The following is a 27,793-nucleotide window of genomic DNA, read 5'->3' as shown; positions in this document are numbered from 1 at the left end:
AGTTGGAAAAGACAGTTTGACCCATGTCAGGGCCCAGTGGAGAAACCAGCCAGAGCGACTAAGCACAGCTACAAGGTGTTAGCAGTGGGATAGACAAGCCTCAGAAAGGTGTCAAGTGTAAAAGGTACATTATGAAAAAGGCAAGAATAAAAGAAGTTCAATGGCAAAGGATGTGGACATGAGCCAGTACAGCACACTCTGGCAGTGCATGCCCCATAGCAACTCAGCTCACCTTTGAATTCACCTGCTGGCACTTGACATGTCACACACCCACATTTTACTCCTTTTCTGCTCTGGGCTCTTCCTGAAACTACTGAGACTTACTCAGCCCACTGTCAGGACAGCCCTAAGTGCCAGGGATTCCACACATACTAATGAGGTAGGGAACCATAGAAAACATTCTACCTTCCCGGTCCCAGATGATTCTACAGGTGATTTTCCAGAAGGTCCTCAGCAGGACTGAGCCCTTCTTGTCCAAAGCTGCAGCCCACCCATTAACTCACTTTCATTGGCTATTTTCTCCATCACACTTTGTTCATTCTCTCACTTACGCTCCTAAAGATCACTTTTCAAATAAATTACCTGCACCTAAATTCTTGCTTTAAGATCTTTGTTGGGATGAGTCCCAAATAAGATGACTACATAGAATATTTTGCATTGTCAAGACTTAAAGCTTAAAGCAATATTCTCATATCCTTCTGAAATTTTCTTTCATTCCTGGGGCAAGAAGCAATTCCATGAGTGTATAAGCTTAAAAAATGGAAGAATTACACTGACAGACACTAGCTGAAGTGGTGTGAATTACAGCGATAGCAGTTAATGAGCAAATATCAACAATACTGAGACTGTTCTGTTACCTAACATGATTCTAAATTAAGGTATTTTTCTTCCCTAAGCATCTCCAAAGCCAGGATCTGGAATTTCTTTGCCAGATGACACACTTCTCACATCCCTTTTCAACTCTGGGCTGATTTTACGCCAAAAAGAAATGCATTTTTTCCTTAAAAGATTTTTACAGCTGTATTCTTCCTCCTGTATTGATGAATTTCCAAAAGAACTATGTCAAGGATTGGAAAACTCTGGTTTTTCAGAAAATATCTTACATGACTCAGTCAAGGTACTGTTTCCAAACATTATATATTTTTATAAAACTTCTTAGGACCAGTATATTTCTGAAGGAAGCACATTTGAGAAAACTCAAGTGGACATAGTGTATTATAAATTTCCAATATGTATTTATGAAATGAAAAAATCAAGTCATTTCCATTGAATTCTTCCCAAACAAAAAATCAGTCCTTTATTTTCAATTATCTTGACTTTGGAATCCATCATATAGTGCTTTCATTTTTATGATTATAGACTTGTCCATACCAGACTTGCCCATATTTCATATCCTAGAGAAGTGACCTGAAAATGTGACTTCTTCCAAACTGAGAAATTTTGGTTATCTTATCCTGCTAGATTGCTGGGTAGATAATAATATTTTTTAAAAAATCACTCTTTTCAGCCAAAGAGTGAGGTAACTTAATAAATTGTGATTTTAAAAAGCAGTGGAAGATCTACTAAGATATTTAAGAATTCATTTAAATGTGATTCTTAGGGTTATGGAGTTGTTCTCAGGGCAGTGTATTAGAACCCACATGGGAGGATTTTTGAATTAGTTCCCAGATACTAGGGATGAGCACGCCCAATATTCAACATCCCTCTTTCTTGCCCACATTATAAGTCATTTGAGAAATAAAGAGTTTAAGAGTTTGGGATTAAAAAATTACCCACCCTTATGAGTCATAATGTTGACCTTGCAGGATATTATTTATATTTACTGGTAAATGGTCTTCCTAAAAGCAAACAGCAAAATGGACAGATTTTACCAATCCAGTTGTGTTTGTTTTTTTGTTTGTTTGTTTGTTTGGTTTGGTCATTACAGGCCCCCTTAAAATCTGTGTGGATACAGTCCCCTTTAAAATCTGTCTCATGAAGAAGTAGAGGATAGTCACTCCCTACAAAGAGAACACTCACTCCCTACAAACCATTCTCTTTCTTTTCCAAGAAGAAACAACATAGCTATACATATCCAACATTTTTTTCCCCAAATTCACCAATCAAGTAGCTCTCCAGGGGAAGGGAGTGAAAGGAAGCAGAAAGGCCAGTAATGTACTATGAATGTCTGGCACTCTGTAGGGTAGTAAGCAGTAGGAATGGGGTAAAATCATTTCCATCTAACACCAGATCCCGATTCACCCCTCCAGAAATTCTGACTACTTTTGGGGATAACTGCCATGTGTTGCAGATGCCTCAGAAATTCTGGCCTAGGAGGCAGAGAATGAGAAGATGAACTATAGTTTTAGTGAATGTATTCTTGTGATTATTTTGTATGAGTCTGGAAACTAATAGGTGTGATTTCTTAAATACTGTTCTGAAAAGAACTCTACTTGAGTATTTTAGGATTAAGGGCAGCCTAACATTACCCATTTCCTAAGCATGATGTTCCAAATGTAGAACCTTGAATGCATTGTAAATTTTTGTGACATTTCTAATGGCAGCAGCGTTATCAAAGATTGTTGTACTCTGTTTGCTCTTTTAAAAAAAAATAATTAGTGTAACACTTTCCCAGAATAATCAGCTCTAGAGATCACTGTCACTTGTCTGACAGGTGCAAGCCACCTCATCATGTGTTCGTTTCACTGGGGTAGACAGCTAATGAGCATAGAGCCTTTTGGATTTTTTTTTTTAAATAAACTGCAAGCTTGGCTGATTTTTATAATAACGTTTTTGAGCTTTTAATCACTCAGGAGGCTATTTCAATCAAATTCTTTCTATAATTTGATACTTAATCCTGTTTTTCCTCCACAAAGAAGTAGATGTCTTTCCAGAGCGATCATTGCTAGGTGCCAGGCTCATCAGTGTGTGCGTCTGCATATTGTTAGGTCTATTGAAGCTCTGTCATGGAAAAACAAAGGTGCCAAACAAATTACATTAAAAATTCCAAGAAAAAGAGATACGATTAAAATTATGCACAATGCAGGGTTATTCATGTTTAGACTGTGTTGTAAGGTCAAATAATTGACTAGTATAAAGTGATTTGTTGTTTATAGGACTGTGGCAAACAAGACTTCTCCTGGTAGGACTGTTATTTCATTTCTTTCAAAGAATAAATCAAACATATCGAAAATATTCAGTGTATAGTCCATCAATTAGCATATATACTTAATTTCATTAGTGATTGAAGTTTATGTTTTTTTAAAGATAATGGAAAATTACTGTCTATTTTGATACTGACTTTTGTTAAAATTTAGCATTCATAGACCGTCATGTTAGTAAATGCTGTATACATTGAAATAGTAAATCTTTTCCTTATTTTTTCTTTAGTTATTAAATATGACTTCTTTGCTAAAATAGTTGTCAGAACCTCTGAAAGGCACTCAGATATGAAAAAATATGAGAAATTATTTTTTGAATCGATTATTTACCTGACTTTTTGGTGAACTGCCTGACAGAATTAATCTTTGTTGAGCACTTTTAAATGATTATTTAAAACTAATGATCTTGTTCATTGTTTATTTTGCTCATGCTTTTCATATCATAGTGCTAATAAATGAGGATTTTGGCTTATATACTTTTATGATGATAGTCTCTAGATATTTTTGGAAAGTTTTCTTCTTTAATATTACCTTTCAGTCATGACATATTTTTTCTTTAATCAGTAGACAACTTGAAAGGTCAGTGTCTTTATTTCTCTTTTTATTTTATTTTGAAGACTCTCACTGACAGTGTTTTATTATATCTTGAATACGCTCAGAAATAGTGGAAGGTACAAAGCCTTGCAGAAATGCCAGGCATTTTTTACTGGCTACGTCAATGTTCCCCTTCATCAAACCTTAAGATAACCTTAGATGTCAAAAGTTCCATGGAAGAATTGCTTCCCAGATACCATGCTATAATCTTGGGAATTACAACAAGTTAATTTTGACAATAGTTTGCACTCCATTAAAGAAGGTTCTTTTCAGATTTGAGGTATTATTATCACTATTATATCTCTGGCTAGACCGTTATTTTTTGGGCAGAAACCATGCTTTGCTTTCTCAGCTACTTTTAAAAAACTAAATAATTTATGAAATTTCCAATTGCATTCTACACTTTATGCTCCCTGAAAATTTCTTTTTTTTAATAAATTAATTTTTTATTGGTGTTCAATTTACCAACATACAGAATAACACCCAGTGCTCATCCCGTCAAGTGTCCCCCTCAGTACCTGTCACCCACTCACCCCCACCCCCTGCCCTCCTCCCCTTCCACCACCCCTAGTTCGTTTCCCAGAGTTAGGAGTCTTTATGTTCTGTCTCCCTTTCTGATATTTCCCACACATTTCTTCTCCCTTCCCTTATATTCCCTTTCACTATTATTCATATTCCCCAAACGAATGAGAACATACACTGTTTGTCCTTCTCCGATTGACTTACTTCACTCAGCATAATACCCTCCAGTTCCATCCACGTTGAAGCAAATGGTGGGTATTTGTCATTTCTAATGGCTGAGGAATATTCCATTGTATACATAAACCACATCTTCTTTATCCATTCATCTTTCGATGGACACCGAGGCTCCTTCCACAGTTTGGCTATTGTGGACATGGCTGCTAGAAACATCGGGGTGCAGGTGTCCCGGCGTTTCATTGCATCTGTATCTTTGGGGTAAATCCCCAACAGTGCAATTGCTGGGTCGTAGGGCAGGTCTATTTTTAACTCTTGAGGAACCTCCACACAGTTTTCCAGAGTGGCTGCACCAGTTCACATTCCCACCAACAGTGTAAGAGGGTTCCCTTTTCTCCGCATCCTCTCCAACATTTGTTGTTTCCTGCCTTGTTAATGTTCCCCATTCTCACTGGTGTGAGGTGGTATCTCATTGTGGTTTTGATTTGTATTTCCCTGATGGCAAGTGATGCAGAGCATTTTCTCATGTGCATGTTGGCCATGTCTATGTCTTCCTCTGTGAGATTTCTGTTCATGTCTTTTGCCCATTTCATGATTGGATTGTTTGTTTCTTTGGTGTTGAGTTTAATAAGTTCTTTATAGATCTTGGAAACTAGCCCTTTACCTGATATGTCATTTGCAAATATCTTCTCCCATTCTGTAGGTTGTCTTTTAGTTTTGTTGACTGTATCCTTTGCTGTGAAAAAGCTTCTTATCTTGATGAAGTCTCAATAGTTCATTTTGCTTTTGTTTCTTTTGCCTTCGTGGATGTATCTTGCAAGAAGTTACTGTGGCTGAGTTCAAAAAGGGTGTTGCCTGTGTTCTCCTCTAGGATTTTGATGGAATCTTGTCTCACATTTAGATCTCTCATCCATTTTGAGTTTATCTTTGTGTATGGTGAAAGAGAGTGGTCTAGTTTCATTCTTCTGCATGTGGATGTCTAGTTTTCCCAGCACCATTTATTGAAGAGACTGTCTTTCTTCCAGTGGATAGTCTTTCCTCCTTTATCGAATATTAGTTGACCATAAAGTTCAGGGTCCACTTCTGGGTTCTCTATTCTGTTCCATTGATCTATGTGTCTGTTTTTGTGCCAGTACCACACTGTCTTGATGACCACAGCTTTGTAGTACAACCTGAAATCTGGCATTGTGATGCCCCCAGCTATGGTTTTCTTTTTTAAAATTCCCCTGGCTATTCGGGGTCTTTTCTGATTCCACACAAATCTTAACATAATTTGTTCTAAGTCTCTGAAGAAAGTCCATGGTATTTTGATAGGGATTGCATTAAACGTGTAAATTGCCCTGGGTAACATTGACATTTTCACAATATTAATTCTGCCAATCCATGAGCATGGAATATTTTTCCATCTCTTTGTGTCTTCCTCAATTTCTTTCAGAAGTGTTCTATAGTTTTTAGGGTATAGATCCTTTACCTCTTTGGTTAGGTTTATTCCTAGGTATCTTATGCTTTTGGGTGCAATTGTAAATGGGACTGACTCCTTAATTTCTCTTTCTTCAGTCTCATTGTTAGTATATAGGAATGCCATTGATTTCTGGGCATTGATTTTGTATCCTGCCACACTACCCAACTGCTGTATGAGTTCTAGCAATCTTGGAGTGGAGGCTTTGGTTTTCTATGTAGAGTATCATGTCATCTGCAAAGAGGGAGAGTTTGACTTCTTCTTTGCCAATTTGAATGCCTTTAATGTCTTTTTGTTGTCTGATTCCTGAGGCTAGGACTTCCAATACTATGTTGAATAGCAGTGGTGAGAGTCGACATCCCTGTCTTGTTCCTGATCTTAGGGGAAAGGCTCCCAGTGCTTCCCCATTGAGAATGATATTTGCTGTGGGCTTTTCGTAGATGGCTTTTAAGATGTCGAGGAATGTTCCCTCTATCCCTATACTCTGAAGAGTTTTGATCAGGAATGGATGCTGTATTTTGTCAAATGCTTTATCTGCATCTAATGAGAGGATCATATGGTTCTTGGTTTTTCTCTTGCTGATATGATGAATCACATTGATTGTTTTACGAGATTGAACCAGCCTTGTGTCCCGGGGATAAATCCTACTTGGTCATGGTGAATAATTTTCTTACTGTATTGTTGGATCCTATTGGCTAGTACCTTGTTGAGAATTTTTGCATCCATGTTCATCAGGGATATTGGTCTGTAATTCTTTTTGGTGGGGTCTTTGGTTTTGGAATTAAGGTGATGCTGGCCTCATAGAATGAATTTGGAAGTACTCCATCTCTTTCTATCTTTCCAAACAGCTTTAGTAGAATAGGTATGGTTTCTTCTTTAAACGTTTGATAGAATTCCCCTGGGAAGCCATCTGGCCCTGGACTTTTGTGTCTTGGGAGGTTTTTGATGACTGCATCAATTTCCTCCCTGGTTATTGGCCTGTTCAGGTTTTCTATTTCTTCCTGTTCCAGTTTTGGTAGTTTGTGGCTTTGCAGGAATGCGTCCATTTCTTCTAGATTGCCTAATTTATTGGCGTAGAGCTGTTCATAATACATTTTTAAAATCATTTGTATTTCCTTGGTGTTGGTAGTGATCTCTCCTTTCTCATTCATGATTTTATTAATTTGAGTCTTCTCTCTCTTCTTTTTAATAAGGTTGGCTAATGGTTTATCTATCTTATTAATTCTTTCAAAGAACCAACTCCTGGTTCTGTTGATCTGATCCACAGTTCTTCTGGTCTCGATTTCGTTGAGTTCTGCTTGAATTTTAATTAACTCTCTTCTTCTGCTGGGCGTAGGGTCCATCTGCTGTTTTTTCTCTAGCTCCTTTATGTGTAAGGTTAGCTTTTGTATTTGAGTTCTTTCCAGTTTTTGTTTTTTTTTTTAATTTTTATTTATTTATGATAGTCACACACAGAGAGAGAGAGGCAGAGACACAGGCAGAGGGAGAAGCAGTTTCCACGCACCAGGAGCCCGACGTGGGATTCGATCCCGGGTCTCCAGGATCGCGCCCCGGGCCATAGGCAGGCGCCAAACCGCTGCGCCACCCAGAGATCCCTCTTTCCAGTTTTTGAATGGATGCTTGTATTGCGATGTATTTCCCCCTCAGGACTGCTTTTGCTGCATCCCAAAGATTTTGAACGGTTGTATCTTCATTCTCATTAATTTCCATGAATCTTTATAATTCTTCCTTAATTTCCTGGTTGACCCTTTCATCTTTTAGCAGGATGGTACTTAACCTCCAAGTGTTTGAGGTCCTTCCAAACTCCTTGTTGTGATTTAGTTCTAATTTCAAGGCATTATGGTCTGAGAATATGCAGGGGACGATCCCAATCTTTTGGTATCGGTTCAGACCCGATTTGTGACCCAGTATGTGGTCTATTCTGGAGAAAGCTCCACGTGCACTTGAGAAGAATGTGTATTCAGTTGAGTTTGGATGTACAGTTCTGTAGATATCTGTGAAATCCATCTGGTCCAGTGTATTATTTAAAGCTCTCGTTTCTTTGGAGATGTGCTTAGAAGACGTATCGAGGGTAGAAAGAGCTAGATTGAAGTCACCAAGTATAAGTGTATTATTATCTAAGTATTTCTTCATTTTGGTTTAAATATTTTGGCAGCTCCCACATTGAGGATTGTTAAGTCCTCTTGTTGGATAGATCCTTTAAGTATGATATAGTGTCCCTCTTCATCTCTCACTACAGTCTTTGGGGTAAATTTTAGTTTATCTGATATAAGGATGGCTAACCCTGCTTTCTTTTGAGGACCATTTGAATGGTAAATGGTTCTCCAACCTTTTATTTTCAGGTTGTAGGTGTCCTTCTGTCTAAAATGAGTCTCTTGTAGACAGCAAATAGATGGGTCCTGCTTTTTTATCCAGTCTGACACCCTGCGCCTTTTGATGGGGTCGTTAAGCCCGTTCATGTTCAGAGTTACTATTGACAGATATGAGTTTAGTGTCATCATGATATCTCTTCAGTCCTTGTTTTTGTGGATTGTTCCACTGAACTTCTTCTTAAAGGGGAATTTTGAGAGTCCCCCTTAAAATTTCTTGCAGAGCTGGTTTGGAGGTCACATATTCTTTCAGTTCCTGCCTGTCTTGGAAGTTCTTTATCTCTCCTTCCATTTTGAATGAGAGCCTTGCTGGATAAAGTATTCTTGGTTGCATGTTCTTCTCATTTAGGACCCTGAATATATCCTGCCAGCCCTTTCTGGCCTGCCAGGTCTCTGTGGAGAGGTCTCCTGTTACCCTAATTCTCCTCCCCATAAAAGTCAGGGATTTCTTGTCTCTTGCTGCTTTAAGGATCTTCTCTTTATCTTTGGAATTTGCAAGCTTCACTATTAAATGTCGAGGTGTTGAACGGTTTTTATTGATTTTAGGGGGGATCTCTCTATTTCCTGGATCTGAATGCCTGTTTCCCTTCCCAGATTAGGAAAGTTTTCAGCTAGGATTTGTTCAAATACATATTCTGGCCCTCTGTCCCTTTCGGCGCCCTCGGGAACCCCAATTAAACGTAGGTTTTTCTTCCTCAGGCTGTCGTTTATTTCCCTTAATCTGTCTTCATGGTCTTTTAATTGTCTGTCTCTTTTTTCCTCAGTTTCCCTCCTTGCCATCAACTTGTCTTCTATGTCACTCACTTGTTCTTCCACCTTGTAACCCTCGTCGTTAGGACTTCTAGTTTGGATTGCATCTCATTCAATTGATTTTTAATTTCTGCTTGATTGGATCTAAATTCTCTAGTCATGAAGTCTCTTGAGTCCTTTATGCTTTTTTCTAGAGCCACCAGTAGCTGTATAATAGTGCTTCTGAATTGGCTTTCTGACATTGAATTGTAATCCAGATTTTGTAACTCTGTGGGAGAGAGGACTGTTTCTGATTCTTTCTTTTGAGGTGAGGTTTTCCTTCTAGTCATTTTGCTCAGTGCAGAGTGGTCAAAAACAAGTTGTATTGGGAAAAGGAGAAAAAGAGAAAGAAGGAAAGAAAAGAGAGATAGAATAAAGGAAGAAAAAAGGAAAAAAGAAGAAAAAGAGAAAAAGAAAGAAAGGGGGAAAAAAGGGTGGGGGAAGCAATCAGAAATCAAAAAAAAAAAAAAAACCCACGGGGGAGTATCTTCTGATTCTGTATACTTTAAGTCCCTTGACTTCCCCTGGAACTGGTCCGTCTAGCTGGTCTTCTGGGGGAGGGGCCTGTTGTGCTGATTTTCAGGTGTTAGCACTTGGGGGAGCTGCTCTACCCCCTGCCTCGTGCAGGGCTCAGTGGGGGTGTTTACCCCCTGAGGTCCCAGGAGGAACAACCGCAGTGGCGGGGCCAGCTCTGGAACCCTGGAGTCAGCTCCCGCAGTAGCTCCAGAGCTCTCAGTCTGCAGGGCCTGGAGGCTCCGGGGCGGGGCCCCTGATCTGTTCAGCTCCGGGCAGGGTCTTCCTTGCTGTCCTGGGCCCTCCCGGCCTCTGCCTGTCCCAGGGGGAGGCTGGATCCTGGGCTGTGTCCTGGCGCCCTGTGCTCCCGGTCTGCGCTGTTGGATTCGCTCTACGGCCACGCAGCCCCCTCCGCGAGCCGCTGCCCGAGCCTCTCCGAGCTGCTCCGGGTCCCGCTGTGCGCGCTGCAGCCCTTAGGGAGCTCGGCGCACTCTTCCGGGGCGCAGGTGTCTGTTAGAGTCCCAGGGAGCCCGAGGGCATCCCCGCCCTCCCGGGGTCCTGCTCCAACTCCCTGCGAGGCCTTTCCGCCTGGGAAGGTTGGTGCAGCTCCTGCTTCTCCGGGACGGGGCTCTCCTGTCCTGGGGACACTCGCCCCGGCCTCAGCCCGGCTCCTCGCGGGGCCCCTCCCCCCTGGAGGCCTTTTGTTTCTTTATTTCTTTTCCCCGGTCTTCCTACCTGGATAGAAGCGCGAACTCTTCTCACTGTAGCGTTTCAGCTGTTCGCTCTTTAAATCTCAGGCCGAATTCGTAGATTTTCAGGATAATTTGAAGGTTATCTAGGTAATTTGGTGGGAACAGGTGATTTGGGGACCCTCCTCTTCCACCATCTTGCCCCTCCTCCTCCCTGAAAATTTCTGATTCAGGGACCTGGTTGCATCAAAGCTAGGCCCAGATTCACCAAGACTGAATTTACAAATCAGCTATGTTCATGTAAAGAGGGAATGAGAGCAATTGATTTTAATATTTTCAGCAAAAACTGTGTCTTATTTTGCATATGACACAAATGCTGGTGGAAAGTGGATATTATTTAAAATCATATCTTCAGTTCATTTACCATAGAATAAACAAGAAAAAAAAGTAGATGTTCCCAGTGACCTGAGTTGGTCTTAAGACTGAAAAGGATACCATTGACATTTTCCTCTCTAGATCTTTACTTTGGGAGAGTCACCAAACTGGATGACATTTGTTGAGTCCCATAGTTGTCGTTTGTTTTTGTTTTGCTTTTTAAAAATATCTGTTTATTTATTTGAGAGAGAGAGAAAGAATCTCAAGCAGACTCTGCGCATAGTGCAGAGCTTATTGTGGAGCTTGATCTCACAACCCTGAGATCAGGACCTGAACTGAAACCCAGAGGTGGACATTTAACTAACTGCACCACCCAGGCACCCTGAGTCCCATGGGTTTGGAAGCATATTTTTTGTAGGAGAATCTTCTCTGATAACTGGGAACAGTTTTATAAAGCTACACCCATAAAACAAAGTTCCCAGAGTATTATAATGTAGCCAATACTGAATGGATATTGAACGAATGTTTTAGATATTGAATGAATTTATTACCAACAATTAAATTGTTTTTTATTTTTCCCTAGTTATGTCATGACAGTTCTCTACACTCCAATTTATCATTAAAGCTCTCTACCGGCCCGTCTTCTGCAGATGTGCCATCAGATATGAAGATACAAGATTTAAACAAAGAACTTTGCTTTCAGTGGTACATTCCCCCTCTAGAAAGACCTCCAAAGGACACAGAACCTCTGGTATGTAATATAATCACAAAGCTAAAGCCTATATTTAAATATAAAGTTTAACTTGACCATTATAACTTGAAAATAGAGAATACCTCCCCTTGTCATATAGGTGAGAATATACAGCAATTTAGAGCCTATGTTGTCTAGTAGAATAAATCTGAAAATAACTAAGAAATCAGGAAAAGTCTGACTTGGGTTGATCATTTTTCCTTTTTCCTAATCTTTAAGGGAAACTTTCTAATGTGTCACCATAATATATGATTTTAACTTTTGTTTTGTAGCCATTCTTTTTCACATTAAGGAAGTTTTTTCTATTGTCCACTTGCTAAGAAATTTTATCAGAATCTTTTGCTGTGTCATTAAGATGATTTTAGAATTTTTAAATATACTAACTGATCTCAGTTTAAATGTTAAATCAATCTTGTATTCTTGAGATAAAGTCCAATTGGTCATGTATTAATTTTACTAGATTCAGTTTACTAATGTTTTGTATTGGGTTTTTGCCACTGTTTAAGAGTAATATTGGGTTACAAATTTTCATATTCATACTATCTTTGCCAGATATATTTTGTATCAAGATTTTGTTAGACTTATAAATTCATGATAAATATAATCATGTTTTTCTATTCTCTGGTGCTCTGGTGACATTTCTGTAAGTTTGGAGTAAACTTTTCTCCTCAGATATTTGATAGGAACTCATCAGTAAAGCAATCTGACTTGTTTAATTTGTGAGAAAATAGAAAACTAGTAATATAATTCTCAATAGGTAGGGGCAGTTGTTAAGCACTAGTATTCATTTACTAGATACCAGACGTGTTATTAATTCTTATTGGGTCAATATCTGTTCTAATGGTTAGTGTCCATGTCAAACCAAGTATTAAATATTTTGACTATCACCCCTATTTATAGAACATTGGAGTTTTCTGTTTCTTCTTGAGTCAGGTTTGTTTAAATTGCTTTATCTAGGAATTTTTTCATTTTATTTAAAAATTTTATCATATTTTTAATCTCTCCAGTGTATTTATATTGAAGTTCACTTTTTATTTCTTACATTGGTGGTTTATGTATTTTTTTCTTGATCATTGTCACCAGAGCTTTCTCATTAATTAATCTTATTTCACTGATCTATATATCTTTCTTCTATTTTGTTTTTGTTTTGTTTTGTATTCTTTTTCTAACTGCTGACTTCTTGAGATAGATGTTTGGCTTAATATTCAGTCATTTCTTCCCTAATGTATGCATTTTAAGACTATGAGTTTTTCTAAACATTACTTTGGTTTCATCTCACAAGTCTTTATTATAGTATTATCAGTATTGTTCAGTTAAAATAATTTTAAAATTTTAGTTATGATATATCCTTTGACTCATTTCAACATGTGTTTTTTACATTCCAAATTACACAGAACTTATATATATTCTTATATATATTCTGTATATTATATTAGAAAGTTATCTTTTATTTTTTATTCTTAGATTATGTTCTGTGATAATAAAAAAAATGCTCTACGTGATTGATATTGTTGAAACCTGCTTTTTTTTCTCCAGGGAAAGATTTATTATATAAATATTCCATTGCTCTTAAAAAGAATGTGCAGTCCTCAGTCACCGGGGCAGTGTTCATATATATATATATATATATATATATATATATATATATATATATATATATATATATATCCAATAGGTCAGTTGGTTAGTCTTGTTCAAACCTCTTTTCTTGTTTACCTTTAATTTTTAAAAATCAGTTATTAAAAGAAGTATATTTAAATCTCTTGCAGTGATTCTTATTGTTTAGTCTTTCCTTTACTTCTGTCAAATTTTGTTTTACATAATTTTGTTTTACATAATTTGCAACTGTGTTCTGACTGTGCAGTCAGTTTAACTCTGTGTCTTCTTGGTGAACTGAGCATTTTTATCATTTTGATATGACTTGTGGCCTTTTTGTAATAATGTTTTACCCTCATAAAGTCTGCCTTGTTTGATATGACTTTCTTGTGCTTATTTTCACAGTATATCTTTTTCCAACCTTTTGCTTTCAACCCTTTTGTGTTCTTGCATTTTAATTGTTTTTACCAAAGACATGCACTTGAATATTTTCAAATATAGTCTGACATTATATGTTGACTGGGGAATTTAATACATTTACATTTAGTGTAAATGCTAATAGATTTGGTTTTAAATCTGTCATGTTATTTTGTGTTTTTACTTGTCTCAGCTCTTCTGTTTTTCTCTTTTCCCTTATTTTGGATTATTTTTATCATCTGTTTTTCATCTATGAGTTTTGAAATTATACACTTTTTTCAGTGCTTTTAGTGGTTACCTTCAGGACAACCTACATAATTATCAAAGCCTAAAGTTAATGAATATCTTTTTACCTTTAATGACTTATATGATATTACTGTACATTTTCTTTTTTAACTCAAAATAATAGTTTTAATTGCTTTATACAAGAGTTATTTCATTTAGAATTTTCTCTGTTTTTACTGTAGTTTTTTGTTTTGTTGTTTTTTTACCCCATCTTGCATTTTTGACATTTTATCCAGGATCACTTATTTCTGTTGAAGTATATACTTTGGGATTTCCTTTGGTGAGGATCTTCTAGAGGCAAACACTCAATTTCTGTTTGCCTGACAAGTGTCATTATTTTACATTTATTTGTGAAATAAATTTTTATGGAGTAAATAATTTAAGATTGGAAATTATTTTATTTCATTGAAAATATCATCTCATTTCCATTGTTGCTGTTGGGAGACTTTTATTGCTTTAAAGTATTGAATTCTTTCACTAGCAGCTTTTGAAATTTTCTCTTTGTCTTTGTAAAATTTTACTGGGAATGGTTTTGTTTTTATTTATTTTGCTTATATTAGTATAGCGGTTAAGAACACAGACTCTAGAGCCAAATTACGTGGGTTGGAATCCCAGCTCTGTCACTTAATAATTTTGTGTTCTTCAGTAGATTGGTTAACTTTCCTGTATCATAGTTACCCTCCTCTGTAATTAGAGATAATTTGGGTAGGGGCTTCTAGGTGGCTTACTTGGTTAAGCATCTGCCTTTGGCTCAAGTCATGATCCCAAAGTCAGCCTCACATTGTTGTCAGCGGGCTCTCTGCTCAGCAGGGAGTCTGCTTCTCTCTCTCTCCCTCTGCCTCTCTCCCCAACTCATGTTTTCTCTCTCACAGAAATAAATGAATAAAATCTTAAGAAAAAAGAGAGAAAGAGAGACAATTGGGTAAATGTCTAGCCTCAATAAATAATAGTTGGCATTTATTATTATCTGAAATTATTTTAAAATTATTATACTGTTTTAAAGTTTAATAACTTCAAATATACATGTAATACACCTGTTAAACATTATTTAAAGTCTTCTTTTAAAGTTTAGCAACAAAAATAAAAAATAAAAAAATAAAGTTTAGCAACAATATCTTCTTATAGATACTTTAGCTGCCAACATTGTATAGAAAAGAGAGTAAACTGTGCCTTACCAGCAAAATTTAAATGCATAGCATATACGGAAAAAAACCTTAGTTTGCTTCTAAGTGCCCTTCATAAATTCATATCACATATATCACTCCTTGTTTTAATGTTTATTATTATCTTTATCTAACTCTGTATCTTTATCCGTATCTATATCCATATGCATGGAAAGACCTTTGCACTAGCGCTAATTGGGGAGCAGGAGGAAATGGAGGCAAGTATTTAGAAGCAGTTTAATATCAATCCCCAAACAATTGGAGAAAGAACAGTGATTCACATTCTAGGAGAATCTCTATGAGAGGTCAAGCTTTAAAAAATGGAACAGTTGGTCACCACAGCCATTTGCAGAGGGACCTCCCACCATAGCATTCCTTTGATTGCTGCTCTCTCTAAGAAGAGCCTCAGGCTTTTCCCCATAAAACAATTGCCATATAGTTTTGCCCTATTCAGCATTTTCTTTGCTTTTAGCCTTCTGCATTGGTCTACTCTTGAATTTTCCAGCTCTTGAGTGCTGTCCCCTCTAGCCGTGCCTCTGGTAGCTTCTGTTGCTCCTTGACCCATGTGACCCTGTCAGATTGTGAAGCCTCCTGGGCTTACCTCTCTTTGCTCTCAAGCACACTTCTCCCATTGGTCTCTTCATTCAGCCTCTTTAGGCTGGTAACCTGCTGCTAACTCTTGGTCAATTATATCTCTTTTTACTCATACAAAAAGAGGAACTTTAACATATCACTCCCCAGGAATATTTAAAGCTATTTCTTACATTTTGAAAGTACTCTCCTTCCCACACTTTCCACATCAAACTTTTGCCAGATATTCTATATACATTTAAAAATAATAAATCTGCATAGCCTCTTTTGGGGAATTTAGTAATGTAGTTTTCAATTTGTGGATCCAAAAATACTAATGGACCATGGAATCAATATTGTGTGGGTCTTGAGTAGTATTTTTTTTAAAGAAATTAAAACAAGAAAAAAAAATGTTTACTGAAATTTTTGTTTTACGATGTTGTAAAAAAGAAAATTTCTCAGATTAATTGATTTTCAGTGTATGCCAGAATTTATTTACTTGCTGGCAAGAGAAACAACCAAGTGATAAAAGAGTATATCCATGTAGGGAGGGTATGGGTACAGAAGGATTACATACTTGGGAAATAGAATGTTTACCTAAGCAGCTAATTTTAAATAATAAGGAAGAAAAGTATGAAGTTCATTTTGCAAGCTCATACAAGTATCATATCCATATCAGTCTGAGACAGAGTGATCTAAGAAGTTAATGCTTTGACTATATCTGTGGCTGATAGAGTAATAGGGTTTTATGCATCAAAGATTGTGTCTGACAGTTAACATGGAAGCATGAACTGGTGTCAGAGATTAAAAAGAGAACACCAGCTAACAAATTCTGATTTAAACAGATTGCTAAAGTGGTTTTCTTATGCCACAAGCAAAGACACAAAAACACACGGTTTTCCCGTTTCTTATTTCCCCTCTTTGGTAATAAATATGTATGTATTGGGTCATGATAAAAGATGTAGTTGCTGACATAAGTTTTAGTCAAAAAAATGGGAAATGGTGACTTGGACTAGATATCCTCAGAGCTGAGATTCTATCTTTTCAGAAGATAACACTGAAATTTGTTTGATGATTAAAGTATTGGTGTATTTGAACATTTATCTAATCATTATCTTATGTGTTTAGTGTTGAGTTTTGTATTGAATAACTGACTACAGCTCATAAAACTACAAGGTAATAGCAATAGTGAATGTAGAACTTAGTATATTCTAGATACTTTGCTTATATTAACTTCACAACAACTCTGTGAAGTGGGTAGTATCATCAGCCCCAGTTTACAGAAGAGGAAATTAAGACACAGGACAGAGGAAAGCTAGCTGACAAGGAATCAGGATTAGAGAAATCTGATTCTAAGTCTGCACTCCTAAGCATGGTGCTTTGTTGAGTCCTCAGACAATGGTCCTGGCTGCAGGCACATCTAGCCTCTGGGCGGGATGATGATGAAAATTAATATCTGACCTAAGATGTTGGAGTTTCCAGGGACTTAGAGGGTTAACAATGCAAGTTAATATCCCTTGATTCACCTACTAAGTCCTCTTCAGTTAATCTAGTATCTGAAGCAGAAATGCTGGTAGGAGCTAAGGATGCTGGTGGCAGCAAAGCAGAAATCCTGGAACTAGGGATTTTGACATAAAATTTTTAGAATTTTCAAGGGCTAAATATTTCCACGCCACAATACTTTTGAGGATTAAGTTTATAATATGGGAAAGTTTAACTTTAAGTATGGGGATAGAAATTGTATTATCCTATTTAACAAGATAATCTTTAGAAGAATATAGTAGAACCACATATAAGCTCTTCACTGGAATTTTGTTATAAACTAAACGTCTTTTGAAAAATTCCAGTATCTTCTAGAGACAGAAACTACAGAGGCTTCAAGAGGCAATCATTTTAATGAACCTCCTGGACACAAGCTTTAAAATTAGTTGTGAAGAATGGCTCAGAGATGCATAACTACAGCTCAGCTTAAAAAGGTGTAACTACAGCCAGAGGTTTGATGGCCCAGATTTGTCTTAAGAATATATCTTAGGACCTTCAGCTTTATTGTACCTCATCTTCTTGCTATTTTTAGCATCCAGAGTTCCCAGTATGTTGGGATTACAAGCCAGCCCACGTTTTAAAATGAGACTTGAATTATGTTTATTACTTGATGAGACTCAAAGGGATGCAGTTGGGAGCCAGCAGGGAGGAGGGGCAATAAAGAAGCAGTAATGGGGCCTTTCTTTTGGTCTATGAGACCTCATTTGGAGGGAATCAGACTGTTGCTAGGCTATTGCGTTAAGTGCAGCTAGACAGTCCAAGACACGGTATTTAGAGGCCACAGAAGATTTAGGCAGTCAAGCATGATCAAGTGCAAGGTGTCTGATCAAGCAAAGCATTGAAAATTAGGACTCCAAGTATCAAGCAAAAACACAAGAGTTGGATAGAACCAGAAAGGTTCTTGTAGATAGGTCTATTCAATGCAGTAATCCAGCCAGTCTGGGAACAAGAAATATGGAGCTAATGCTCTTTTCTGGAGATTTTTATGACCCTGGTTAGAGCTAGACTGTATTTCATAAGTAGGCTGTGCATTCAAGACAAGTTCAGTCCTATGTACTGAAGGAAGAATTGGGATTCCTAGGAAAACTATCAAGTCATAGTAAATCCAGAAGCTCAGTGTTGTCAGTGCAGATTTCAGGAGTGCTGAAACTCAGAGATCATAAAGATGCGCAGGGCTTCCCTCTGAGGGGCTCTGGATTCTAGGTCTTGTTGGCCAAGTGACTAATGAGAGCCTGGTGCTGCAGTTGAGGCCCAAAATTACACCCTGCTTCTGGAGCTGGGGAAGACCAAAACTGCATAGAGGAGACAGGGACTGGCATCTGAGAGTCAAAGACCAGAAGCACTGGCAGCTCCTGGAAACTCATTAGAAATGCAGAATCTTAGGTCTTACTCCAGATCCACTGAATCAGTATATGCATTTTATTAATATCTCCCAAATGATATATACACATTTAAATTTGAGAAGCACTGGGCTAGGCCAGGGCTACCAAAACACCCCACTCCAAGAAGCTACTGCATTGAGGCTTACACAGCTCCCACTGGAAAGCTTCTCTGACTTCTCTTAGTACCACCCAAATAAAATTTCAGAACTGAAGAGAAACTAAGAGACTGTCTATTTGATGCCCTCATTTTACACATGAGGGAGCCAAGCCCCATGTAGGTAAAGTGACTTGACCAATGCCACAACTTATTAATGACAAAAATGGACATGGTGACCATAGTCTTCTAGTTCTTCATATGGATTTCTTTATAACATGCATATAACTTAGCTGCTTACTAACTAATTAATAAAACATTGATTGAGTACATACTATATGGCAGGCACTTTGTTAGGTGACTAAGATACCAAGGTGGGGAAGTAATGAATCAACTCCATCTAGTAGAGGAGGGGCTCTTTTTTCACCCATTGCAGGGCTGTAAGGGATTCTGCATTCAAGCCAATTTTAAATACAGTATTCCTCAATGTTTGTCAAGATCACATCACTTCTTTGCCATTGAAAAACAAGTCTTTGCAGAAGTGACTAAGGAGCATTGGAAATGTCGTCGTTGGTGTATTGTGTCCTGCAGAATTCAATCCTGAGTATGTAAAGTGTTACAGGGTGACACTTATCCCTGAGGAGTGAGGACAATTTGGGAATAGAACTAAGCACATGGATTCAATGAGGACAGCCTGGGAAGTCATATAGGAAACTAGCTTGGGTTTAGTAGTGGGTCTTAAAGACTATGGAGAATGAGGTACCAAGCAAGGGAGGGTGAGGAGCCAGGAGTGGGCATGACGGTCGCAACCACAGCAGTGATGCTCTAAGCGCTTCACATTGACCCATTGAATCCTCACACAATCCAAGGGATGGGCATTACCACACTTCCATTTACAAATGAGGAATTAAAGGCACAACACTTTCATAATTTGCCCAGATCACACAGCCAATAAGTGGTGGGAGCAAATTCAGGCATTCTGGCCCCAAAGCCCAGGCTCACAACAAATATGCAAGTGAACTTAGTGTTCTGTTGTTCAACCACTGCCCTATTTTATCCAAGTCCATTTTGATTTCAGACTGTTATACTTTGAATTCAGTTGTGATATGCTCAGATAGAAAAGGCTTTAAAATTGCATTTCAAAGCCATTGACAAGTGTCAGCCTGAGGAGGGAGAAAGTCATTTTCATTATCAGGGGTTAAATTTAAATATGTTGTCTATTTAAATTTTTCCACTAATGTGCTTTGGGAAACTTCATTAGCTCTTAAAAGATGTAATGAAAATTTCAGAAATATAAAGATATTAATTAACATGAAGCAGGTGCTGCAAGCACTACTAAAAAAGTCCAAGATGTCACTTCTGTCTCAGGGATTTCATATGCTAGCTTGGGAGTCAAGGCTAACAAATACAAAACAACAGCAACACCATAAGACAGACTAATCTCTCTGGGACTCATTACATTTTCATTTCAGAAATGTTTCATCAAATTTACCATAATTTGAAAAACCAAATTTAAAAGACTTTTAACGAATAAAAAGTATATTTCTTTGTCTAGCTGTCCACATCTCTGATTTCCACCATTAGATACAACTACTTTTAACTCTCAGCTGTCTCTGTTTGGTTAGGTCCCCACCCCCATATATCTACATTACATGCTCACATGATAATTCCTTGAGTGATCAAACTCACATACTACTGTGGAAGATGAAGGCTAATATTAACCTCTTTTCCCCCTCACATACATTCTCTCTTCCACACATTCTCTTAAATGAATTCTATCACAATTCTTAAACCAATAGCCAATGTTTACAACTATGTAAATATCACTCACAGCTGAATCAGATAAGGTACTATTTCCTTCCTTTCCAACTTCTAAAGAAAAAAAATAAAAAAACCCTGCTTTTTTTGTTTGTTTGTTTAACTTAGTGTTCTCTGTATTCTAAAATCTCTTATTCTTCCTAAACTTTCAGAGAACATACAGTTCTTCTCTGTATGGTCACACTCATCAACTTGTCTCTCATTATTTTATTGTCTTTGTCTTCAGAGATATTCTCCAAACTGGACTGATTGCTCTCCTGGCTCAGATACCAACATAAGAGCCCATTTGCCATCCTTCTGAGAATTCCTTCATCTCTTTCTGAGATGGGTTCCCTGGGTCCCATGTTTCTCTCTATCTTGACTTGCTCTCTTGTGTGGAATGAATACATCTTCCAACTTCCCCAAAAATGGTGTGTTGGAAGTTCTGATTATTCAAAGGATACACCATATAATATATTCCACAAAATATATTCATGGAAGATTTTGGTAAAGGATAAGGTGTGGCAGGATAAAGTAAGCAAAGACAACCATTAGAAAGATCCAAGATGCCCAGGAGCAGTTGCCAGGGTCCTTGCTCAGTTGCACAGGACACACTTCATCTACAGATCATAAGCACCAAAATATGGTAAGATATCTTGGTCTCAAGAGGGCTGATGTCTCATCTGAGGAAAAGTCTTTCATAACTGTTCATGTGGTCAAAACCATGCATAGGATCAGATTTAGTGATAGAAATGAAGAGAACAATAGAATGCAGATGCAAATCATCAATATGTATATTTTCTACCAAAATGCTGACAGTATGGCACAGGCTGCCTCCTGGTGCTTCAGAATCAAGGACAGGACTGCAGTAGTCACTAGATAGTAAATTTCATTCAGGTTTGGCCAAGGGCCAATACCATGACTACAGTCCCCTGAGGTGTGAACAGGTTGCAACAGATTGACCGATATTGACCCTGTGCTTACACAGAATAGAAAAGACCTTGAGTGTCTGACAGAAAGTCATCATTTTAATGCTGACTTCATTATTCTTTAGGCATAATTCTAAGTTGAAAATTATTTTCCCTAAAAACATGGGAGACATTGCTCCACTGTCTCTGGCAATCCTGCATTGCTGTTAAGTCTGCTCCTATTCTGATTCCTACTTCTTTCTTTTGATTTTTTTTCCTCTGGAAGCTCTGGGGATCTTTCTTTTGTCCCCCTTATTCTGAAATTCCATGATGAGCCTTGGTGTACCACTTTCATCCATTGTGCCCCTTTCAATCTGGAAAGTATAGCCTTTAGTTCAAGAAGAATATTTTTCTTTGATAATTTCCTCCCTCTGATTATCTCTATACCTTCTAGAATTATTATTCAAATATTGAATTTATCAATTTTTTCCTCCTCTTTTTTCCCCCTGTTACCTGTGTTTTAAAATTTAGGTTTACTTCTGGGGAGATATATATTCAACCTTATGTTTCATATCTTTTGTTGATTACTTGTTGTGATCATATTTTTTTTTAGTTTTTAAGAGCTTTTTCTTGTTCTCTGTTCATTTTAACAGCACTGTGTTCTGGATTCACAGAGGAAATATTGTCTTTATTCTCTTTGAAGTTCTCAATTATGGTTTCATTGAAGTTTTTTTCTGCTCTCCATCTTATACCTGATTCTTCAAGTTCCTTTTTTATATTAGTTTTGGTCTCTACCTTTCATTTCATGTCTAGTGACCCTTGGCTATTCATTCATATTTGAAGGTGCTAAAAAGTGTATCAGGTCAGACTTATTGATTTATAGACCTCATTGTAAGGTAACTGCAGGAGCCAGCAGTTTCATTGTAGGATGCTGAAATGTCAGTGCCCATAGGTCTTTTCTCTTTGTTTGGTCAGTTTCCTTAAAGAGGATGCTTTTCAATATCTGTCTGGTTTCCTACATCACGGGCAGGGTCCGCAGTGGGGTAGGGGATGTCTCTTGTTGAGAACACAGGCTTTGACTTAATTCCAATGTTTTCTTTCTTTTTTTTTTTTAAGATTTATTTATTTATTTTACGAAGTGTGTGCTAGTGGTGGGAGAGTCTTAAGCAGACTCTGTGCTGAGCATAGAGCCTGATGTGGAGCTTTATCCTACAACCCTGAGATGATGATCTGAGCTGAACCAAGAGTTGGACGCTTAACCAATTGAGCCACCCAGGTGCCCCTCTAGTGTCTTCAGTTCAGCATCTCATTCCTATACCTAACTCCCCTGAGGATAAGTCTCTGATTTAGCCTCGGCAGAGAGGAAAATGGAAGACATTTGGCCAGAGAGGAGTTAAGTGAAATGGGGAAATCTGGTTGCATGGGCTTGTCAAAGGGATAGGAGAGAGATTAAGATACCTGATGTCTCCAGTTCCCAAGCCTTTCCAGGGCTCTCCGCCATGCTCATTGTTGGCAACCCCTCCGAAGGCAGTCAGGACACAGCCTTTCCTTTTTTCTGAGTCACCCAGTGCTCTTCTGAGTACATTCTGTCATTCAACATGTTGCTAACACCTCCTGTCTCCTTTACCTTGTCTCTTCTTGTCTGTCTTTGTAGATTTATGCCTTTTTAAATGCATACTTTACTCTTATTTTAGTTTGACTATCAAGGAAGCAGAGATAAATGCATGTGCTTACTTAGTCAATTTTGACTGGCAGCTCTGGGCCTGAGTTTTTTTATATCTGAAGTGAGGGCCTTAGACAAGATCCTCTCTAAGGTTCTGTGAATCTCAAATTCTGTGAAGATGGCCATAAATAGGTACTAGGATATATGGAATTGACTTTAAAGATTGTCAAAATGCAAACAACAGGGAAATTACCAGAGCATGAGTCATTAGTAGAAGTTCTACATTAGAAGTGGGGACCAAAATGTTGTGTGTAGGTTGAATAATGGAAAGAGGAAAGGAGAAGTGTAAATGATACACAGAGCAGCTATGACCACTGGTGGGGAAAGTGCATATTGAGAAGTAATAAGAAACAAGGTTGGATAGTCACCAGGTACATATTTCCAATATATAGAGGGCCTTCGAAGACTGAGATTTAAACTTAATTGCAATAACAAATGATACCCTTCAAAAATAATATTATTATCAAATAGCATTTATTTTTACATCATAAACTTCATACAATTCTTGTTCATATCATTCTTCTTGAAAGTGTATTGAGGGGGCACCTGGCTGGCTCAGTCTATAGAGCATGAGACTCTTTGGTCTCAGGGTTGTAAGTTGAAGCACCACATTGGGCATAGAGCCTACTGAAAAAAAGTTGTTTAAAGTGAATTGAAAAAAAATTGTTTTCTCTTTCAAAGAAAAACTTTAAAATTTAATGATATTATTCTGAAGCAAAATGAAATTTTAATGTCACATTTTATGTCCTTTAATTTTCTTATAGGTTTTATTGTTGTATGCATATAATATGAAGCCTCAGAATATTTCAGATGCTGCACCTAATAGCACTTCTAGCAATGTTTGTATTGGCTCTTTGTGGGTTCCACTGAACAGGCAAGTAATGGTGAATTCTCTACAACTTTGCTGATATTTTCATTGGGACAGGCTGTTTTAGTAATGTACAAGGTAAATCACAGAACTTTTAGAAGACTTTTTTAGAAGAATCTTCCTTTTATTTAGAGGAGTATGATATTGTAGTGGTTAAGAGCATGGACTCTGAATCCAGCCCACTTTGGTTCAAATGCCAGTGGTGCACCTTACTAACTTTGCAACCTTGAGCAGGTTACTTAACCTCTTTGTGCTTAACCTACCCCTATCAATGAAGTGGGTATTATAATAATAAGAGTACTTAGATTTGGAGAAACAGTTCCTAATGCATCATAAAGACGATAAAGAGTACAAGGATACTGTCTGTATTGTATTTTTCCTGAAATTTGAGGTGTGTTTAAAAAATAACATGTGGCTCTGTTTTGGGTTGCAACATTAAGGACAAAGTCCACCACCTCCCTTGCCCTGCCCTTACCCTGTGTCAGATCCTAATTTATATTGTTCCCCACATCAGTAGTCTCTGCCTCATCTAGGTTGTCTTCCTTCCTCTCCATCAAACAGGGCATATCCCTAATTTTGCTCATGCCTAGTTTCTCTCTTTTCCCAAGAATTTACCAAATTCCTAGTCTGTTTTTAAATTTTTCATTGCTTAGTTAATTGATTCCATTGTTCCTTGCCCTTGTGACCCCAGCCTCCACTTCCTCAGTTGTAAAATGGAAATAATATCTACTCTGCCTGCCTTCCGGGGTTGTTGTTAAGATCAAGCAGGACAGTGTGTGCACATACCCTGAAAGGCCAAAAGCACTGGGCAAATGTCAGGTCAGGTCTCATTACTAACCCCTGTGTCTGTCAGTGTCAACTCTGTGTGCTGCTAGGTACCTCGTAAGTGCTCAGTGAACAGAGACTTGGTGCTTCTCTGTTCTTCCCTGATGAGCTTTGTTCATGCTCCATAAATTTTCATTTTGAAGGACTTCTTGGCCTTGCCATAAAAGAGAATAAAACAAGATGTTTCAAGAGCTGGCATATTTTCAATTATTCAAATTTCCTTTTTTTTTTTTTTTTCTCAGTGAGGCAGAAATTCTAGACATGGGACATATACTAGCCCAGCTAAGCAACAAAGTTAGGAAATTATACACTTGCTTTGTATCCAAAAAAATGGCAGGATTTTTTTTTTTTAGAATCATATGCAAATGATTATAATTTCTGAAGAGTAGAATGTAATCAAACTGACAGAATTCTCTTTTGTTCCAACAAGCTCTTAACTTGGAGTGTTTATGAGCCATGGTAGGTTTCCTAAGATTAGGGACATGCAGCAGTCACCGAGGCAAACACACGGGAGCGTGCCTGACAGTTTCTCAGCTAAGCTGTCCCTCGGTGGCACGGGGCAAAGTGGCCTCTGTCTCTCACTGAGGCCGGCATTCTTGTGCTCCTAGGAGGGTCAAGATGGGATCAGTATGTGGGAACTTGCTCCTGTTGACCATCATTCAGGAGGCAAAGTAAGATCAGAAAAAATAGGCTAGAGAAGAGACCTGAATAGCCTTCAAATTGGGCAGCCCTCCTTCATTTCATTTCCTAATCTCCAAATTAAGTACTCACCAAGAAAAACCTATTTTAATTATTTGCATTTTTTTACCACAACAAAGGAAAAGATACTGTTCTCAATAAACACGCCTAAGGATTTGTGTTATTCTATCTAATTAAACTCTTCTAACCAAGATCCAGCTCCCTACCTACTGTCTCTGCCTTCAGGTTTCCCACCACCCACATTTCTACTCCTGGCTGGGTCCTGCCTCTTGGCCCCAGCAGCCAGGTAGAGTGAGTGCCCATGAGTCAGGAAATGAGAGCAGAGGCTGTAGGCAGCTGGTCCAACCCAAATGGGATGATGGATATTTGTTCGTGGGCCAATGTGGGAGTTCAAAAGCTGGACCCAGCTTTGATGTGGACAGAGAGGTGAAGATGTATGTGGGCAAGATGTTGGCGCAAATGGGGTCAGAAGGCTTGGGGCCTGAAGCTGAGAAGCTAGATCCTCTGATGTTGCATCTTGCACAAGGGGCCCAGCCTGCTCTGCTTGGCCTCAGCCTGCTTTTTACAGAGTTGGACCAGGCCATTTATTTTTGAAGCAGATAGTGCAGCTCTGGACATTCATTGACAAGCTGAAACCCAAACATCAAAGGATAGTTGATCCGTCCTGCAATACCATATATTAGAAAGGAAAGCTATGTTATTTTTGAAAGAGAAATACGAATTCTTTCTCCAGGTATTAGCATGAAGAATGGTGTGTTAGAGTATCATCTTTCCTTCACGTGGTTTCTTATGTTTAAGAATGAATGCAGTTATGTCATTTCATTCTTACAAAATGCTGTGAAGTAAATGAAGTGGGTTTTATAGTTCCAGTCTTGCAGTAGGAGGAATGTCAGGACCAGAGAAGTTAGGTGATTTGTCCAGGGTCCCATGCTGGTGTGTGATGGAACCAAGTGTGACTCACCCAGGTCCTTTGAGTCCTATTCTCTCTCCAATGCACCAGGCAGTTTTTCTAGCACTATTGGAGATGACCCTTTTTTTTTTTTAATCGATGTATTCCAAGTAAACTTTTAATAACAGATTTTTACATTTTATCCATTGTCTTTTTTATAGTAGAGTTTCTTAAACATGCAATTTTAAATCCTCTTATTTAATTAAAGGTTCTTTTTTCATTATGATAATCAAGCATTATCCCATGCTGCAGGTGAGGGCCCTGTGGGACAAGAGAATTGATATACCTGACCTATTCCTGATGGCAGTTTGCTTTTATGGATCAGTTATGTCTTTCTCATAAAAGTATTCCTCTCTCCATCGATGGGGACACCCACAGTGGTATACACATGCATATGTGTGCACACACGTGCTGTGCCTGTAGCATGGAATCACTGAAGGCCATGCAGGTGGCTGTTTGCCTCCTTCAGCTACTTCAAACGCTTTTCCATCTCCTGACTCCCTCATCCATCCATTTACCTCTGCTTTCAGAGGATCCACTGTTCCCTGGCCTGTGGCTCCAGAAGCTTTCCATCTTTGATATAATTGCCCTGTGTCCTCTGCCTTCCTTCTTGGCTTTTGCTTTCCCTTCTTTCTTGATTCTTCTACCTACCCTTCCACCTCTCTCCCAACAATGTACTGTGCATTGCTGTGGCCTCATTTATTGGCCTTTTTTTTTAAAGATTTTATTTATTCATTCATGAGAGACATAGAGAGAGAGAGAGAGAGAGAGAGAGAGAGAGAGAGAGAGAGGCAGAGACACAGGCAGAGAGAGAAGTAGGCTCCATGCAGGGAGCCTGATGTGGGACTCGATCCCAGGTCTCCAGGATCAGGCCCTGGGCTGAAGGCAGCGCTAAACTGCTGAGCCACCTGGGCTGCCCTGATTGGCCTTTTTGAACCATGCCTAACTTGCTGTAATTCTTACTTCAGGTCAGCAAGGCAATCATATCATGGCATCAAGATTTATACAGGAGCAAACTGTCATTTCCTGGACTTTCTTTGCCCACATGGGTTTTATTTCCTTTATTTTCATCTTAAGCAGTATTTTGGATGTGTACCTTTCTGTCATTGTGCCTTTGCCAGTCATTTTATATCTATTTGAGTGTATAACTAGATCATAAAGATTATGGAGCTTAGAATTGTGTCTCTTTGCTCATGTTTCTTGAATGAATAAATGATTGAATGAATGATGTTTGGGAATGTCAGAAATCCAAGTGTTAAATAACTGAGGACTTACTTTACACATATTATTGATTCTGGGAATAAATGAATGCCTTTCTTATTTCTTCAAGTAAAATATGTATTTATCTATTATTTTTAGAGTTATTTCAATTCATGAGAAACTATCTAATCTTAAGCAAATAGCTGAAATATCATTGCCAACAACTCCTGAAATTACTTCAGATGAAAATGTATCTGAAATGAAAGAAATGGAAGAGAAATCAATTGATAAGGAAATGGAAGTAAGTTATTAAATAATAGAAAATTGCATTACTGTTGCAGCATGGATGTCATTTTACATAATTATTGATGTGATTTTTTTTACTTCATCAAAGCTATGT

At 38.0% G+C, this 27,793-nt stretch overlaps 1 protein-coding gene across 1 annotated transcript in view; it reads left to right on the top strand.

Annotated features, from left to right (window-relative positions):
• CFAP54 (cilia and flagella associated protein 54) overlaps positions 1–27,793 on the top strand; it is a 299,369-nt gene that overhangs the window by 234,536 nt on the left and 37,040 nt on the right. The window contains 4 exon segments of the mRNA XM_055336223.1: positions 897–1,117; positions 11,208–11,375; positions 23,617–23,726; positions 27,553–27,694. Of these exon segments, the coding sequence (XP_055192198.1) occupies positions 897–1,117; positions 11,208–11,375; positions 23,617–23,726; positions 27,553–27,694 (641 nt within the window).

The sequence above is a fragment of the Nyctereutes procyonoides genome, unplaced genomic scaffold (assembly GCF_905146905.1).
Source record: "Nyctereutes procyonoides isolate TBG_1078 unplaced genomic scaffold, NYPRO_anot_genome, whole genome shotgun sequence".
NCBI lineage: Eukaryota > Metazoa > Chordata > Mammalia > Carnivora > Canidae > Nyctereutes > Nyctereutes procyonoides.
The sequence above is the reverse complement of the archived record's forward strand: the minus strand, read 5'-3'. Positions and strand labels throughout refer to the sequence as shown.